Below are 19,963 nucleotides of genomic sequence, written 5' to 3'. Positions count from 1 at the left end.
CATATGCGACGTGCCCACCAGTTGGAACTCCACCTTGCACATGCTGGAGAGACTGTGAGAGCAGCAGCAGGCCATAGTGGAGTTTCAGCTGCAACACGCACGGGTGAGTCGCACTGCGGAACAGCACCACTTCACCACCAATGACTGGGCCTCCATGCGAGACCTGTGTGCCCTGTTGCGCTGTTTTGAGTACTCCACCAACATGGCCAGTGGCGATGACGCCGTTATCAGCGTTACAATACCACTTCTATGTCTCCTTGAGAAAACACTTAGGGCGATGATGGAAGAGGATGTGGCCCAGGACGAGGAGGAGGAAGAGGGGTCATCTCTAACACTTTCAGGCCAGTATTTTAGAAGTGGCTCAGAAAGAGGATTTTTGTAACAGCAGAGGCCAGGTACAAACTTGGCCAGCCAGGGCTCACTACTGGAGTACGAGTAGGATGAGGATGAAGCATGTTCACAGCGGGGTGGTATCCAACGCAGCTCGGGCCCATCACTGGTGCGTGGCTGGGGGGATACGGAGGACGCAGACGATACGCCTCCCACAGAGGACAGCTTGTCCTTACCTCTGGGCAGCCTGGCACACATGAGCGACTCCATGCTGCAGTGCCTGCGCAACGACTGCAGAGTTGTCCATATTTTAACGTGTGCTGACTACTGGGTGGCCACCCTGCTGGATCCCCGTTACAAAGACAATGTGCCATCCTTAATTCTCTCACTGGAGAGTGATCGGAAGATGCGCGACTACAGGCGCACGCTTGTAGACGCGCTCTTGAGAGCATTCCTGACTGACGCCGGGGGACAAGTGGAAGCACAAGGCGAAGGCAGGGGAAGAGGAAGAGGTCGCCAATGCAGCTGTGTCAGTGCCAGCACCTCAGAAGGCAGGGTTAGCAGGGCCGACATGTGGAAAAGCTTTGTCACCTCGCCACAACAACCGGCCCCAACTGCTGATATGGAGTGTGTTAGCAGGAGGCAGCATTTGAACAACATGGTGGAACAGTACCTGTGCACACGCCTACACGTACTGACTGATGGTTCTGCCCCATTCAACTTCTGGGTCTCCAAATTGTCCACATGGCCAGAGCTTGCCCTGTATGCCTTGGAGGTACTGGCCTGCCATGCAGCCAGTGTTTTCTCTGAACGTGTATTTAGCACGGCAGGAGGCGTCATTACAGACAGACGCAGCCGCCTGTCCACAGCCAACGTGGACAAGCTCACATTCATTAAAATGAACCAGGCTTGGATCACACAAGACTTGTTGGTACCTTGTGCAGAATAGACATTTATACCACCATCAAACATACATTCTTGTACTCAAGTCAAGTGCAATGATTCTTTGTTTTCTTTATTTTTATTTGTCCCAATATTTTGGGGGCTACCTACCACAATAAAAAAATAAAAATAAAATAAAAACATTGTTGGCTACACGTTCCTCCATTGCTGCCTCTACCTACAACACCACATTAACCGCCTCCTCAACCTCTGACTCCATATCCACCTCCTTCTCTGAGTTGCAGGTTAATAATTTGTAATTATTTGTTATTTTATTTCATTTTAAGTTATTTCCCTATCCACATTTGTTTGCAGAGCAGTTGCCATGCTCTTAAGCACATTCTACTGCCTTTTACATCCCTCTAGCCTTTTCAAGGACTATTTTAGAGCCATTTTTATTTAAAAAAGTGCCATATTTAGTGCCCTAAATTGAAAAAACTCTTATTTTCAATTGTCGGGTGACATTTTACCATTTTTGACGTATACAAACCCCTGCTGTGCCTGGGTGACAGGGGCCTAAATCTCTCAAAATCATCTGTTGTATTGCTGGGTGACATGAACCCCCTTTGGCCGTGAATGAACCCCTGCTGTGCCTGGGTGACAGGGGCCTAAATCTCTCAAAATCCTCTGTTGTATTGCTGGGTGACATGAACCCCCTTCTGCCGTGAATGAACCCCTACTCTGCATTGCTGACAGGGGCCTAAATCTCTCAAAATTCTCTGTTGTATTGCTGGGTGACATGAACCCCCTTTTGCTGTGAATGAACCCCTTCTCTGCATTGCTGACAGGGGCCTAAATCTCTCAAAATCCTCTGTTCTATTGCTGGGTGACATGAACCCCCTTTTGCCATGAATGAACCTCTGCTCTGCATTGCTGACAGGGGCCTAAATCTCTCAAAATCCTCTGTTCTATTGCTGGGTGACATGAAACCCCTTTTGCCGTTAATGAACCCCTGCTCTGCATTGCTGACAGGGGCCTAAATCTCTCAAAATCCTCTGTTGTATTGCTGAGTGACATGATCCCTCTTTTGCCGTGAATGAACCCCTGCTGTGCCTGGGTGACAGGGGCCTAAATCTCTCAAAATACTCTGTTGTATTGCTGGGTGACATGAACCCCTTTTTGCCGTGAATGAACCCCTGCTCTGCATTGCTGACATGGGCCTAAATCTCTCAAAATCCTCTGTTCTATTGCTGGGTGACATGAACCCCATTTTGCCGTGAATGAAACCCTGCTCTGCATTGCTGACAGGGGCCTAAATCTCTCAAAATCCTCTGTTGTATTGCTGGGTGACATGATTCCCCTTTTGCCGTGAATGAACCCCTGCTGTGCCTGGGTGACAGGGGCCTAAATCTCTCAAAATCCTCTGTTGTATTGCTGGGTGACATGAACCCCATTTTTCCTTAAATAAACCCCTGCTCTGCATTGCTGACAGGGGCCTAAATCTCTCAAAATCCTCTGTTCTATTGCTGGGTGACATGAACCCCCCTTTTGCCATGAATGAACCCCTGCTCTGCATTGCTGACAGGGAACTAAATTTAGTGAAAACATCTGTTACTGATCGGAAGATGCGCGACTACAAGCGCACGCTGATGATAGCATTCCCACCTGACAGCGGGGGCACAGTGGAAGCACAAGGCAAAGGCAGAGGAGGAGGAAGTGGTCGCCAACGCAGCTGAGGCACCACCAGCACCTGAGAAGGCAGGGTTAGTGTGATGGACTGAACCGTCACTGGGGCTGCTGGAGAAGCCTGAGGGCTAGCCTCCTTCCTACAGACTATGGACCGAGAACAATGGAGACCCCCTCAGACCTTTTGGGGTTACAAGGAACTATGAACCCTGATTTATGTGTGTAATTTATATGCTACATATTTCCTATGGCCCATTAAAAAGGCATGGTGTGGACTCAGCAACACAAAAAGGGTTAACTCTGCACTGAGACTCCCACTGATTGTGTTAGTGATGGGATTAAGATAGTTGATTATAATAGCAGCCGACTCCTATGATACACTCATGAGATAATCCCATCACATGTGTCTCCTCATCCCATATTCATTCATATGGAGGGGGTGAAGATATCTGTTTGCATGTTAATTGTTGATTGCGTCACAGACAATGCCATTGTGTTTGTTGAATAGGGTTAGTTTTGTGTTTAAACTGTACAGGATTGGCTGCTATGTCATGTCCTCAGTATGTCATGTGTATATAAGTCAATGCTGTGTGTTCAATAAAGAGTTCCTGTTTTACCCTTCATCATGTTGAGGCTGGTGTTTGGGTAACTGATTGACACTGGGGATTGCTATACGCTGAAGATTTGCTATACTCCCCTGGCTATAACTACTAGCTCTTGTAAGAGCTGTTCCTGCTCTCTGGATTTAGGAGAGGTTCACCCACTGGAGCCTGGAGCCTTGTCGTAGGTCCAGGGTGGGTAGGAGACGGCGAGATCTCAACCAAGCTTCGGCGGTTTGTGGGGTCTGTGGCGGTTATGGTGTCAAGTGGAGTGCTTGGAGTCCTCGGGAAGCGCTAGGAGCATCCATCGACGGAGGTACCCGGTCGGGGTGCTAGGAGATCCGTTACAGTTAGCATGGCCAAAATGTGGAAAAGCTTTGTCAGCCTTGGAGGTGCTGACCTGCACTGCAGCCAGTGTATAGTGTGAACGTGTGTTTAGTACGGCAGAGAGCATTATCACAGGCCGCAGCCAATGTGGACAAGCTTACGTTTATTAAAATGAACCAGGCATGGATCCCACAGGACTTGTCCTACCTTGTGCAGAATAAACATTTATGCCAGCCTCAACCATCCATTCTTGTACTCAAGTGCACTTATTCTTAGTTTTATTTTGTTATATGTCCCAATATTTTGGGGGATACCCCAATTTAAAAATAAAAAAATAACACAAATCAGTATTGGCTGCCTATTCTTCCTTCACCGCCGCTTCCACCTACACCACCACGTCAACCTACACCGCCACATACACCTATCCACCGCCTCCTCAACCTCTTACTCCTAGATCCAGATTGTTATTTTTAATTTTTCTGTATTTTATGTTATTTTAAGTAATTTTCCTATCCACATTTGTTTGCAGAACAGTTGTCATGCTCTTAAGCACACTTTGATGCCTTTTGCAGCCCTCTAGCCCTTTCCAGGACTATTTTAGTGCCATTTAGTGCCCAAAAGTTTGGGTCCCCGTTGACTTCAATGGAGTTCGGGTTCAGGGTTCGGTTCGGGTCAAGTTCGGGTCCCGAACCCGAACTTTTTTTTCAGGTTCGGCTGAATGCCGAACCCGAACATCCAGGTGTCCGCTTAACTCTAGTCATGAGCAAAAAGACACACCTTACCATCGAGGCCTTCTGCAATTTCACTGATAAAGATATTAAACAATATGGGTCCCAGAACAAATCCCTGAGGTACCCCACTGGTAACAAGACCAGTCTGTCCCCCAACCACTGCCTAATCCATTCAACAATATGGGAGTCCAAGCTCAAAGACTGCAATTTATGGATAAGCCTTCTATGTGGGACAGTATCAAAAGCCTTACTAAAGTCTAGATAAGCGATGTCTACTGCACCTCTGCCATCTATTATTTTAGTCACCCAATCAAAAAAATAAATAGGAGTAGTTTGACATGATCTCCCTGAAGTAAACCCATGCAGTTTTTCATCTTTCAATCCATGGGATTTTAGATATTCCACAATACTCTCCTTAAGTATGGTTTCCATTAATTTCCCCACTATTGACGTCAGGCTTACTAGCCTATAGTTGCCCGATTCCTCCCTACTACCTTTCTTGTGAATGGGCACAACATTTGCTAATCTCCAATCTTCTGGGACGACTCCTGTTACCAGTGATTAGTTAAATAAATCTGTTAATGGTTTTGCTAGTACACCGCTAAGCTCTTTTAATACCTTTGGGTGTATCCCATCAGGCCCCTGTGACTTATTTGTATTAATTTTAGACAGCTAACTTAGAACCTCTTCCTCTGTAAAAACACATGCATCAAAAGATTCATTAGTAGAGTTGAGCGGACACCTGGATGTTCGACCGAACTTCACAAAAAAGTTCGAGTTCTGGACCCGAACTTGACACCGAACCCAAACCCCATTGAAGTCGATGGGGACCCGAACTTTTGAGCACTAAAATGGCTCTAAAAATGTAATGGAAAGGGCTAGAGGGCTGCAAATGGCACACAATGTGGTTAAGAGCATGACAAGTGCTCTGCAAACAAATGTGGATAGGGAAATTACTTCAAATAACATAAACTACGTGAAAAAAATTATTATCTTGATGTAGGAGGACATGGTCCATATGGAGTAGGAGGTTGAGGAGGCGGTGGATGTGGTGGTGTAGGTGGAAGCAGCGGTGGAGGAGGTAGCCTACACTGGTTTTTGGTTTTAATATTTTTTTTTATTAGGGTACACCCCAAAACATTGGGAAATATAACCTGTGATAACCCCCTCTAGCCATGCTAAACAAACGTTCAGACAATACACTGGCTGCAGGGCAGGCCAGCACCTCCAAGGCATAAAGGGCAAGCTCAGGCCATGTGCCAAATTTGGAGACCCAGAAGTTGAAGGGGGCAGACCATCAGTCAGTACGTGTAGGCGTGTGCACACATACTGCTCCACCATGTTGCACGTCCCCGTGATGTTCACGATCGAATTGGATATCTTCTCTATCAACTTTCAATGTTCTTTTCTGTGCCTAATATGTTGATCACGGTTAGCGGCGAATCAGGGTTCCACGCCGGAGAGGGAGCGTGAGAAAGGGATACCACATCCAAGGGAGGTTAATTGTTTGAAATGAAATGTAATCGAGCGGAAAAGTGGGACAAGTTGTTAAAGGTTAAGCATTGAATGAAAGGCGCGCATCAATTAAAGAAGAATTTTGAACATTTAATTCCCTGTCACCTATGCAGAGCAGGGGTTTGTAGACCGCAAAAATTGTCAAATGTCACTCAAGAATGTAACAGACAAATTAGTGAAATGTTTTTACCTTTCTACTAGGTATAGCAGGGGTATATCACAGCCATAAATTGGTGAATTTCCCCCAAGAATATAACAGACAAATTAGTGAAATGTTTTTACCTGTCTACTAGGTAGAGCAGGGGTATATCACACCCAAAAATTGTTGAATTTCACCCGAATATGTAACAGATAAATTAGTGAAATATTTTTACCTGTCTACTAGGTATAGCAATGGTTTATCACAGCCAAAAATTGGTGAATTTCACCTGCAAATGTAACAGACAAATTAGTAATAATAAAAAAATAATTATTTTGATTTATGAGGTGGAAGTCCATATTGAGTAGGAGTTTTGAGGAGGCGGTGTAGGTGGAAGTGGCGGTGGAGGAGGACAAGGTAGCCAACACTGTTTTTTGGTTTTCATTTTTATTTTATTTTTTTTAAATTAGGGTACACTCCTAAAGAGAGGGAAATATCAATAATACAACAATGAGCAATTGCGCTGTAGTATAACAATGGCTGGGTAAGGCCGGTATACATGTTTATTCTGCACAAGGTACGGACAAGTCCTGTGGGATCCATGCCTGGTTCATTTTAATGAACGTGAGCTTGTCCACATTGGCCTTTTTAACAGGCGGCTGCGCTTGTCTGTGATAACGCCCCCTGTCGTGCTAAACACACGTTCAGACAATACACTGGCTGCAGGGCTGGCCAGCACCTCCAAGGCGTAAATGGCAAGCTCAGGCCATGTGCCCAATTTGGAGACCCAGAAGTTGAAGGGGGCAGACCAGTCATTCAGTACGTGTAGGCGTGTGCACACATACTGCTCCACCATGTTGCTGAAATGCTGCCTCCTACTAAGACGTTCCATATCAGCTGGTGGTGCTGGTTGTTGTGGCATGCTGACAAAGATTTTCGGCCATGCTAACCCCACCTTCTGAGGTGCTGGTGGTGCCCAAGTTGCGTTGGCGACCTCTTCCTCCTCCACTGCCTTCGCCTTGTGCTTCCACTGTGCCCCCGCTGTCAGGTGGAAATGCCACCAGAAGCGCGTCTACCAGCGTGCGCTTGTACTCGCGCATCTTACGATCACGCTCCAGTGATGGAATTAAGGACGGTAAGTTGTCATTGTAATGGGGATCCAGTAGTGTGGCCACCCAGTAATCAGCACAAGTTAGAATGTGGGCAACTCGGCGGTCATTGCGGAGACACTGCAGCATGTAATCGCTCATGTGTGCCAGGCTGCCCAGAGGCAACGAAAAGCTGTCCTCTGTGGGAGGTGTATAGTCTGTGTCCTCTGTATCCCCCCAGCCACGCACCAGTGATAGCCATGAGCTGGTTTGGGTGCCACCCTGCTCTGAACACGGTTACTCCTCCTTCATCTCCTCTTCCTCATCCTCCACCTCGTCATCCTCCAGAACTGTGCCCTGGCTGGACAATTGTGTACCTGGCGTTTGTGTGGGAAAAGGAACCCACCCTCTGAGCCACTTGTGAATGACTGGCCGGAAACCTTATGAAATTATCCCTCTTTCTCCTCCTCCTCCTGTGCCACATCCTCTTGCATCATCGCCAGAAGCCTTTTTTTCAAGAAGGCATAGAAGTGGGATAGTAACACTGAGAACGGGGTTATCGGCACTGGCCATGTTGGTGGACTACTCGAAACAGAAAACAAGGAACACAGGTCTCGTATGGTGGTGATGTGGTGCTGTTCCACAGAGCAACTCACCCGTGCGTGCTGCAGCTGAAACTCCACTATCACCTGCTGCTCGCACAGTCTGTCCAGCACGTGCAAGGTGGAGTTCCACCTTGTGGGCACGTCGCATATGGTGCGGTGAGCTGGAAGGCCGAAGTTATGCTGCAGCGCTGACAGACGAGGAGCAGCAGGGTGAGAACGCCGAAAGCGCATACAGACGGACTGCACTTTCTGCAGCAGCTCTGACATATCAGGGTAATTTTTAAGGAACCTCTGCACGACCAAATTCAGCAAATGCGCCAGGCAAGGGATGTGCGTCAAACCGGCTAGTCCCAGAGCTGCTACGAGATTTCGTCCATTTTCGCACACCAACAGGGCGGGCTTGAGGCTCACTGGCACCAACCACTCATCGGTCTGTTGTTCAAGGCCCGTCCACAGCTCGCTTACCCTTGGCCATGCTGAAGTTGGTGGTAAAGGTGTTACGCTGACCGAATAAGGAGCCGGTAGAGGAGGAGGAAGCAGAGTAGGAGGAGGAAGCAACAGGAGGCAAACTGAAGCGCCCTGCAATCCTCGGTAGTGGACATGCGCCAAACTGCTATCCGCCTGAGGCCCAGCCGCCACTGCATTTACCCAGTGTGCTGTTAGGGAGATATAACATCCCTGGCCATGCTTATTAGTCCACGTATCCGTAGTTAGGTGGACCTTGCCACAGATGGCGTTGCGCAGTGCACACCTGATTTTGTCCTCCACTTGGTTGTGCAGGGAAGGGATGGCACGCCTGTAAAAGTAGTGGCGACTGGGCACGACGTACTGTAGGACAGCCACCGCCATAAGGCTTTTAAAACTCTCCATCAGACGGAATGAAAGCATTTCAAAGGACAGTTATTTTGAAATGCTCGCATTCAGGGCCTGGGATTGCGGGTGGGTAGGGGGGTACTTCCTCTTCCGCTCCAGCGTTTGGGATATGGAGAGCTGAACGCTTCCGTAACACATTGTGGAGATGCTTGGTGACCCAGGTGTTGGTGTTGCTGGCATATCCTGTTTGCGGGGTGGCAGGTGGCACTGTCACTCCAGAGGTGGATGAAGAGGCCGCGACTGCAGCAGAAGAGGAAGCAGGAGGAGACCTTTCTTGGTTTTTGAGGTGTCTACTCCACTGCAGCTCGTGCTTTGCACTTAAATGCCTGGTCATGCAGGTTGTGCTCAGGTTGAGAACGTTTATGCCTCGCTTCAGGCTCTGATTGCACAGCGTGCAAACCACTCGTGACTTGTCGTCAGCACATTGTCTGAAGAACTGCCACGCCAGGGAACTCCTTGGAGCTGGCTTTGGTGTGCCCGGTCCCTTGCTGCAGTGGGCAGTAGGAGGCGTACTGTCTAGAGGACAGCCGCTCCGCTTTTGCACCTTGCTCCCTCTTCTGCTGTGCTGGTGGCTCTGTGCGACCACTGCCTCTTCCTCCGAACTACATAGGTCACTCGCATGACCTTGATTCCATGTGGGGTCGAGGACCTCATCGTCCTCCACATCATCTTCCACCCAGTTTTCACCCCTGCCTTCCTTGTCGGTCTGCACACTTTCGAAAGCCCAAGCAGTTGGCACCTGTGTTTCGTCATCATCCAAGACGTGCTGCGATCGTCCTCCCATGTACTCATCTTGAAAGATAACTGGTTGGGCATCAGTGCACTCAATCTCTTCCACTTCTGGGGCAGGGATAGTTGGATGGCCCTGGGAAACCCTGCTAACAGAGTCATCAAAAAGCAGAAGAGACTGCTGCATGACTTGGGGCTCAGACTGCTTGGCTGATTTGCAAGAGGGTGAGGTGAAAGACTGATGGGCATCGGCTGCAGGTGCCAACTGTGGTATTTCAGCAGAAGACTGGGTGGGAGACAATGTAAAGGAACTGTATCCACTGTCAGCAACCCAATCTACTATCGCCTGTACTTGCTCAGGCCTCACAATTCGTAGAGCAGCATTAGTCCCGACCAAATACCGCTGCAGGTTTTGTCGCCTACTCGCACCTGAGGAAGGGGTTTCACTTGGGCGTGTAGCTGGCACAGATCGACCACGTCCTCTCCCTGCAACAGGAGCTCCACCAGCAGCACCACGATCTGGCCATGTCCCTTATTTGACGCTCTCCTTATATTTTTTGAATTTAGGATATTGCCCTATATGGGTGTTTAATTAATAGTAGAATAGAACGACAGTATGTAAAGGGTGTATCTCACACGGTCTGAACCAGTGTAGGCCTGAATTAAATATTTATTTGCCCAAAATGGCTGTATTTCAAAAGGCTGTATTTCAAATGACTGATTCAAACCCCTGTATGTAGAGGGAGTATCTCACAGGGCCTGAACCAGTGTAGGCCTAAATGAAATATTTCTTTGCCCAAAATGGCTGTATTTCAAATGGCTGTATTTCAAATCCCTGAATCAAACCCCTGTATGTAGAGGGGGTATTTCACATGGTCTGAACCAGTGTAGGCTTGAAGTAAATATTTCTTTGCACAAAATGGCTGTATTTCAAATGGCTGTATTTCAAATGCCTGATTCAAACCCCTGTATGTAGAGGGGGTATCTCAAACGGTCTGAACCAGTGTAGGCCTGAAGTAAATATTTCTTTGCCCAAAATGGCTGTATTTCAAATGGCTGTATTTCAAATCCCTGAATCAAACCCCTGTATGTAGAGGGAGTATCTCACAGGGCCTGAACCAGTGTAGGCCTGAAGTAAATATTTCTTTGCACAAAATGGCTGTATTTCAAATGGCTGTATTTCAAATGCCTGATTCAAACCCCTGTATGTAGAGGGGGTATCTCAAACGGTCTGAACCAGTGTAGGCCTGAAGTAAATATTTCTTTGCCCAAAATGGCTGTATTTCAAATGGCTGTATTTCAAATCCCTGAATCAAACGCCTGTATGTAGAGGGAGTATCTCACAGGGCCTGAACCAGTGTAGGCCTAAATTAAATATTTCCTTGCACAAAATGGCTGTATTTTAAATGGCTGTATTTCAAATGCCTGATTCAAACCCCTGTATGTAGAGGGGGTATCTCACATGGTCTGAACCAGTGTAGGCCTGGAGTAAATATTTCTTTGCCCAAAATGGCTGTATTTCAAATGGCTGTATTTCAAATCCTTGAATTAAACCCCTGTATGTAGAGGGAGTATCTCACAGGGCCTGAACCAGTGTAGGCCTAAATGAAATATTTCTTTGCTCAAAATTGCTGTATTTCAAATGGCTGTATTTCAAATCCCTGAATCAAACCCCTGTATGTAGAGGGGGTATCTCACACGGTCTGAACCAGTGTAGGCCTGAAGTAAATATTTATTTGCCCAAAATGGCTGTATTTCAAATGGCTGTATTTCAAATGCCTGATTCAAACCCCTGTATGTAGAGGGGGTATCTCAAACGGTCTGAACCAATGTAGGCCTGAAGTAACTATTTCTTTGCCCAAAATGGCTGTATTTCAAATGGCTGTATTTCTAATCCCTGAATCAAATCCCTGTATGTAGAGGAAGGATCTCACAGGGCCTGAACCAGTGTAGGCCTAAATTAAATATTTCTTTGCACAAAATGGCTGTATTTCAAATGGCTGTATTTCAAATCCCTGAATCAAACCCCTGTATGTAGAGGGAGTATCTCACAGGGCCTGAACCAGTGTAGGCCTGAAGTAAATATTTCTTTGCACAAAATGGCTGTATTTCAAATGGCTGTATTTCAAATGCCTGATTCAAACCCCTGTATGTAGAGGGGGTATCTCAAACGGTCTGAACCAGTGTAGGCCTGAAGTAAATATTTCTTTGCCCAAAATGGCTGTATTTCAAATCCCTGAATCAAACGCCTGTATGTAGAGGGAGTATCTCACAGGGCCTGAACCAGTGTAGGCCTAAATTAAATATTTCCTTGCTCAAAATGGCTGTATTTTAAATGGCTGTATTTCAAATGCCTGATTCAAACCCCTGTATGTAGAGGGGGTATCTCACATGGTCTGAACCAGTGTAGGCCTGGAGTAAATATTTCTTTGCCCAAAATGGCTGTATTTCAAATGGCTGTATTTCAAATCCTTGAATTAAACCCCTGTATGTAGAGGGAGTATCTCACAGGGCCTGAACCAGTGTAGGCCTAAATGAAATATTTCTTTGCTCAAAATTGCTGTATTTCAAATGGCTGTATTTCAAATCCCTGAATCAAACCCCTGTATGTAGAGGGGGTATCTCACACGGTCTGAACCAGTGTAGGCCTGAAGTAAATATTTATTTGCCCAAAATGGCTGTATTTCAAATGGCTGTATTTCAAATGCCTGATTCAAACCCCTGTATGTAGAGGGGGTATCTCAAACGGTCTGAACCAATGTAGGCCTGAAGTAACTATTTCTTTGCCCAAAATGGCTGTATTTCAAATGGCTGTATTTCTAATCCCTGAATCAAATCCCTGTATGTAGAGGGAGTATCTCACAGGGCCTGAACCAGTGTAGGCCTAAATTAAATATTTCTTTGCACAAAATGGCTGTATTTCAAATGGCTGTATTTCAAATCCCTGAATCAAACCCCTGTATGTAGAGGGGGTATCTCACAAGGTCTGAGCCAGTGTAGGCCTGAAGTAAATATTTATTTGCCCAAAATGGCTGTATTTCAAATCCCTGAATCAAACCCCTGTATGTAGAGGGAGTATCTCACAGGGCCTGAACCAGTGTAGGCCTGAAGTAAATATTTCTTTGCTCAAAATGGCTGTATTTCAATTGGCTGTATTTCAAATCCCTGAATCAAACCCCTGTATGTAGTGGGAGTATCTCACAGGGTCTGAACCAGTGTAGGCCTGAATTTAATATTGGTGCACCAAATGGCGGTATTTAAAATCTCTGAATATAGCTTAAATTGCACACTGGCTAATCAAGATGTTGTAGATTGCCAAAAAAGTGTTTTTTTGGTAACAAAATATGAAAGCTGTATATATTAAACTTGAATTTAACACTTGCAGATCTGGAAAAGACTTTTTTTTTTTTTTTTTTTTTAAAGGGTGTTTTTCAAACCACAGAAAATGATGGGTGTATTTCTAGCTTAAATTGCACACTGACTAATACAGATGTTGTAGATTGCCAAAAAAGTCTTTTTTTGGTAACAGAATATGAAAGCTGTATATATTAAACTTGAATTTAACACTTGCAGATCAGGAAAATACAGTTTTTTGGCAAAAAAGTGTGTTTTTAAAACCCCAGAAAATGATGGGTGTATTTCTACCTTAAATTGCACACTGACTAATCCAGATGTTGTAGTTTGCCAAAAAAAAATGGTGATTTGAAATGTCCCACAAGCTCAGATGCAGTGCTGGTGCACTTAGCTTGCATAAAATGGCCGCCGGCGCCACCCACCTAACTAACAGAATTATAAAAGTAATTTTTTTTTGGTCAATGGCCTCAGGGCAGGGTAAAACGATTGTGTCCTGCACCCACACAACTATTTCTCTGTAGATCGCTGAGTTAGATTCAGTCCTATTCTCTCCCTGAAATCACAAGTCCAGCAGCATCCTCTCCCTACACTTGTAACAGCAGAGTGACGTGCAGCGCTACGTGACTCAAGCTTATATAGAGCCTGGGTCACATGCTGCTCTGGCCAATCACAGCCATGCCATTCGTAGGCATGGCTGTGATGGCTTCTAAGGTCAGACAGTTAAAGGGAACCTGTCACCTGGATTTTGTGTATAGAGCTGAGGACATGGGTTGCTAGATGGCCGCTAGCACATCCGCAATACCCAGTCCCCACAGCTCTGTGTGCTTTTATTGTGTAAAAAAAAAACGATTTGATACATATGCAAATTAACCTGAGATGAGTCAGAGCTTGAAAATATGACTCTTCTCTGGTCACACAAGTAAGATATGACTCTTTTATATTAATTTGCATATGTATTAAATCGGTTTTTTTACACAATAAAAGCACACAGAGCGATGGGGACTGGGTATTGCGGATGTGCTAGCGGCCATCTAGCAACCCATGTCCTCAGCTCTATACACAAAATCCCGGTGACAGGTTCCCTTTAACTGTAGGTGTCATATAGCTTAGATACATCTAGCTATCATATAGCTTAGATACATCTAGCTGTCATATAGCTTAGATTCATATAGCTGTCATATAGCTTAGATACATATAGCTTTCATATAGCTTAGATACATATAGCTTTCATATAGCTTAGATACATATAGCTGTCATATAGCTTAGATACATATAGCTTTCATATAGCTTAGATACATATAGCTCTCATATAGCTTAGATAGATATAGCTGTCATATAGCTTAGATACATATAGCTGTTATATAGCTATCATATAGCTTAGATACATATAGCTGTCATATAGCTTAGATATAGCTATCATATAGCTGTCATATAGCTTAGATACATATAGCTGTCATATAGCTTAGATACATATACTGTATATCTGTGTATCTGCAATGTGACAGGAAGATCTTCTGCCGGTGTGAGCTAGGAGATGATCATGTGACTGTGTGGTGCGATGTAGGGAGCTGGGAAGGTCAGATTATTCACGCCCACAAATATTGGCAGAGCTCAGGCATTGTTGTTACACGCCCCACAGCTTTGCTGCAGTATGTAAACAAAGCAATAATAACAGAACCATGCATAGGTGTAAGTATGGGTTTTCTCTTAAGAAATCAAGCTTAACTAATGTATATGTATGTCCTGATGAGTTTTATACGTTTTTGTTTTTTTTTCCCCATAACTCGGATAACCCCTTTAAGGATCTAATGGATAAAAAATTTCCTCAAAGAAAAATTGCTCCTGTCCATAGATACTAATTAAAATAGTCAATTAATTTTGGTGGTGTAGTTTAAAAGATTAAACTTGAACTCTGACTGTATTTTCATACACAAGTCTGTTGTACTGTCACCCTTTTAGCAAAAAAATAAATATTCTCAAGTTATCTAAGAACACTGAGGGCAAACGTTTATATAAAGCACTGCTGACGTGTCTGTTTTATAATTTAATAATTGTATTCTTCATGAAATCGCAATACTGGAACATCTATTTTTATATCTGTATTGTGCTTTTCCTCTGTTATTCCTTCTAGAACTGTATGCATAAATTGACAACTGGGTTACACACCCCTACACATTCTGACATTGTTCAATCACTGACGACAATACCAGACTGTGCAGGGACACACCCCTTTGACAAGAGGATTGGTAGCAGCCAGTTGTCAATTCATTCTTACATTTCTAAGGCGAAAGTAGAGAAGCAGCACAATTGCATGCCTCCCAACTTGAAAATCGCAAAGAGGGACAATATATGCCGGCACGTATCGCAGCAGTTTTTGTCCTACTAGGCCACACCTCTAATTCTGCCCAAAGCATAATTACAGAGCTGCAGCAGCTGGACATCAGTTAGCTGAGTGTAAGTTACTTTATTATTTATTATACTTGCACTTAAATATCTATTTAAATATTAGCACATAAATCATACGATTATAGATATTGTAAGGTCCAAATTGCACCAAATAATGAAGTTATGGTCTCATATATAGAGGTAGAAACCATACACATAGTTTAGTAAAGAACAATTAAGTACATTTATTAATACACATTTATGCATTAATTCCCCAGGTCAAAAAAAGGGACATTTAAGGATCAAAGAGGGACAGAAGGACTTTGGTCAAAAAGAGGGATTGTCTCTCCAAAAGAGGGACACTTGGGAGTTATGCAATGGAAAAATGGCAAAAGTTCTTGGAAAAATGCCCTAGAATAATCATATCATGGAGAATAGAAGTGTCAAGCGTTGTGACAGGTCCTGTTTAACAAGCATAAAGGTGTCTTATCCCCAAAATGAATGTTCTTTGTAGAAGAAATTGTATTATATATCATATATATCTTAATAATTTTCATTTTTATTGATTTAGATCACATCAGTATGCCCGAAGTGCCAGGCATGCCAACCTCTGCTAAGGCAACTCCCCCCTCCAGCTCATCTGTGGATTTCTCCTTCTCAAAGTGCACAGCTCGTGCACCCTATGCCCCTTCTGAGAACCAGGAGCCTATCAGTTTGTGCTACCTCAACCTACAGGACAAACAGAGGAGAGATGTCAACCAAAATCTTGTTACAAAAGAAGCCAGACCGCGAACAAAGTCTGATCCTACCCCCAAGGGGTTATCCAGCCAACATGGAACGGTGGGGATCAAGGATTCGCCCGAGGTCAGCAGGTCCCGTTCCTTCACAATGGACACCCAGGTGAAACTGGAGAGTGCCCAAATCTATTGTGACTCCTGTAAGGCTAAAATAAAGAGCCATTTTGGGGGAGGCGATAAGGATGTGAAATGTAAAAACCCATGTAGATACTCAGCCTGTAGAGACAACATGGTTGATCTCATATCTTTGCCGCCTCCTGAACATTTGCAAAATAAAGAGGAAGAAGAGGGTGAACATGAAAAAGAAGGTGAGTCAGATGAAAGGGAGATAGGTGAGACAGCAACTCTTTTGTCTTCTAAAGCACCCCCTCCACCAGGATTTGGGGATAACAGTTCAGATGAGGAAGAAACCAATCGGATTGATGTGAAGGGTCAGGATAAAGGCAGGGAACAGAAAAAAGACAGTGTGATGCCAGTATGTGGAGATGAGGAGTTACCAGTCACCCTAATTGACAGTGTCCAAACAAGAACTGTCAAAGATCATGCAAAGGAACTTGATGATGCCCTAGTTTCTACTCTGCAAGCTCTGGAGGCTCTTGCTGCCTCTGAGGACTTTCCCAATACAACACCCCAACACACAGCAGGTATGTTATGTCACTTTATTCATTCTGTTTGTCCTTCTCATTATTATTTTAGGTCATGTGAAAATAAACATCTCCAATCTAAAGGATAATCAGAACCTTTAATTTTCCTGTAGCCTTCACACAAAATATAAAACTCAATTACTTTATATAATGTCATTAGACTTACATTTCAGGTGCAGATAGGATTGATCAAGATTTCTTTCCAGATATCCCTACAGCTTTTCAAAATGGTAGGTATTTATCACATACAGTGGTGCTTGAAAGTTTGTAAACTCTTCTGAATGTCTGCATAAATTTGACCTAAAACTACATCAGATGTCCTAAAAGTAGACAAGGATAACTAAATCAAACCAATTAGTCAAAAAATATTAGATTATGTCATTAATTTGAGGAAAATTATCCAATATCACATATCTGTGTATGGCAAAGTATGTGAACCTTTAGAATTAACATATAATGTTAAGGTGAAATTAGAGTCGTGTGTTATCAGTCAATGGGATGACAATCTGGTGTGAGTGACCCGTTTTATTTAAAGAACAGGTATATGTCAAAGTCCGATCTTCACAACACATTTGTCGAAGTGTATCATGCCACGAAGTAAATACATTTCTGAGGACCCCAGAAGATGAGTTGTTGATGCTCATCAGTCTGGAAAAGGTTACAAAACCATCTCTAAAGAGTTTGGACTGCACCAATCCACAGTCAGACAGATTGTATACAAGTGGAGAAAATTCTAAACCATTACTACCCTCTCCAAAAGTGGTTGACCAATAAAGATCATGCCAAAAGCAAGGTATTTAATAATCTGCAAAGTCAAAAATAGTCCAAAGTTAACCTCTAAGCAACTAAAGGCCTTTCTCATATTAGCTAATGTTAAAGGGATTGTCTCATCTCACAGTTACTAAGGCGAGATGAGACATAGTCCTGACCAGTAGCTAGATATGCGGTGCATGGGAGGTACGGAAACAGAGTATCACAGGAAGCTATGCTGTTTCCCTAACTTGGAAATGGCATAGCTTGCTGTGCAATGCAGTTTCCGTAGCTCTTATTCACCTAAATGGCAGCTACTGAAACACACGGCCGGACTGGGGATAAAAACCAGCCCTGGAAAAAGTTGCATACTAGCCCCACAGCATTGTGTCCTTATTTACTTGTTTATAAAAGGCGAAAGCATTCATTTTAAAACACGTGTGTAAACACGAATATGAATTTTGCCCCACAATAGCTCTTTTGTAGAACCCCCATTGTTTATATTATCACAGTAGACCAGCTTTTCCCAAACAGGATGCAATAACGATATGCGATGCAATATTTTAAGGAAATTGTGCTAGAGGTCTATTTGCAGTGTTATGGGGGATCTGTGGATGACACTGTTATGGAGGGGATCTGTGGATGACACTGTTATGGAGGGGATCTATGGATGACACTGTTATGGAGGGGATCTATGGATGACACTGTTATGGAGGGGATCTGTGGATGGCAGTGTTATGGGGGATCTGTGGATGGCACTGTTATGAAGGATTTGTGGATGGCACTGTTATGGGGGATCTGTGGATGGCACTGTTATGAAGGATTTGTGGATGGCACTGTTATGGGGGATCTGTGGATGGCACTGTTATGAAGGATTTGTGGAAGGCACTGGTATTGGGAATCTGTGGATGGCACTGTTATGAAGGATCTGTGGATGGCACTGTTATGGGGGATCTGTGGATGGCACTGTTATGAAGGACCTGTGGATGACACTGTTATGGAGGGGATCTGTGGATGGCACTGTTATGGGGGATCTGTGGATGACACTGTTATGGAGGGGATCCGTGGATGACACTGTTATGGAGGGGATCTGTGGATGACACTGTTATGGAGGGGATCTGTGGATGACACTGTTATGGAGGGGATCTGTGGATGACATTGTTATGGGGGATCTGTGGATGACACTGTTATGGAAGGGATCTGTGGATGACACTGTTATGGAGGGGATCTGTGGATGACATTGTTATGGGGGATCTGTGGATGGCACTGTTATGGAGGGGATCTGTGGATGACACTGTTATGGAGGGGATCTGTGGATGGCACTGTTATGGGGGATCTGTGGATGGCACTCTTATGGGGGATCTGTGGTTGGCACTGTTATAAAGGATCTGTGGATGGCACTGTTATGAAGGATCTGTGGTTGGCACTGTTATGGGGATCTGTGGTTGGCACTGTTATGGGGATCTGTGGTTGGCACTGTTATGGGGATCTGTGGTTGGCACTGTTATGGGGGATCTGTGATTGGCACTGTTATAAAGGATCTGTGGATGGCACTGTTATGAAGGATCTGTGGATGGCACTGTTATGGGGGATCTGTGGATGGCACTGTTATGGGGGATCTGTGGTTGGCACTGTTATGGGGGATCTGTGGTTGGCACTGTTATAAAGGATCTGTGGATGGCACTGTTATGAAGGATCTGTGGTTGGCACTGTTATGGGGATCTGTGGTTGGCACTGTTATGGGGATCTGTGGTTGGCACTGTTATGGGGATCTGTGGATGGCACTGTTATGGAGATCTGTGGTTGGCACTGTTATGGGGGACCTATGGATGATGCACTGTTATAGGAGATGTGTGCTATGACACATAGGGCCATGAGGGGGCCTGCATAAGATGCTATATGTGTGAATGACACGCATATAGCATATTATGCGGGTCCCCCTCATGGCCCTATGTGTCACAGCATTACTTTATTAATGTCCCCTCATGTGTCCTAAACAACACACATAAATGTCTTTGTATGCAAAGTCTTTCTTTACTGCTGAAACCATTGCTCTCCTATTGAAACTCCTATTGATATTGAAAATCACCAGCCTCTCTGTACTCAGCCTCCTACCTGACACATAGCCCTGAACAGCCGGATGACAGCTCTACACAAGCAGCAGCTACTAGGCTAAAGGACCTTCCGTGATGTCATGATCATGTGATCAGTCACATGTGTGGGAGGAGTCAGGCTCCGGGCAATGTCCGTGCTGGAGCCTGCTGTTGGGGGCGGGGGATGGGTTCCTCTCTCTGTCAGTCACTCTGTGTAATATACTGCACCAGCCAAGGAGCCTCCTCGCTGTCGGCACGGCCGGCCGTGCGGCAGTCAAGGCTACCGGCCTAACGGGAATTTTCCCGGTATCCCGGTAGGCCAGTCTGGCACTGCTGAAACAGCGAGTGCTGGAGCAGTTTCCTGGCCCGCTGGTGGCTGCAACTGTCTCACCTTAGTAATGGCAAGATGAGACAATCCCTTAAATGTTCATGAGTT

General features: G+C 44.8%; 1 protein-coding gene across 1 annotated transcript in view; it reads left to right on the top strand.

The window, feature by feature from the left end:
* FRMPD3 (FERM and PDZ domain containing 3) overlaps positions 1-19,963 on the top strand; it is a 634,362-nt gene that overhangs the window by 502,740 nt on the left and 111,659 nt on the right. The window contains exon 12 of the mRNA XM_040406286.1: positions 15,815-16,684. Coding sequence (XP_040262220.1) covers positions 15,815-16,684 — 870 coding nt within the window. The remainder of the gene's footprint in view (positions 1-15,814; positions 16,685-19,963) is intronic.

This window comes from Bufo bufo, chromosome 8, assembly GCF_905171765.1.
Source record: "Bufo bufo chromosome 8, aBufBuf1.1, whole genome shotgun sequence".
Lineage (NCBI taxonomy): Eukaryota > Metazoa > Chordata > Amphibia > Anura > Bufonidae > Bufo > Bufo bufo.
Note: the sequence above shows the minus strand (reverse complement) of the source record. Positions and strands in the feature narration are given on the sequence as shown.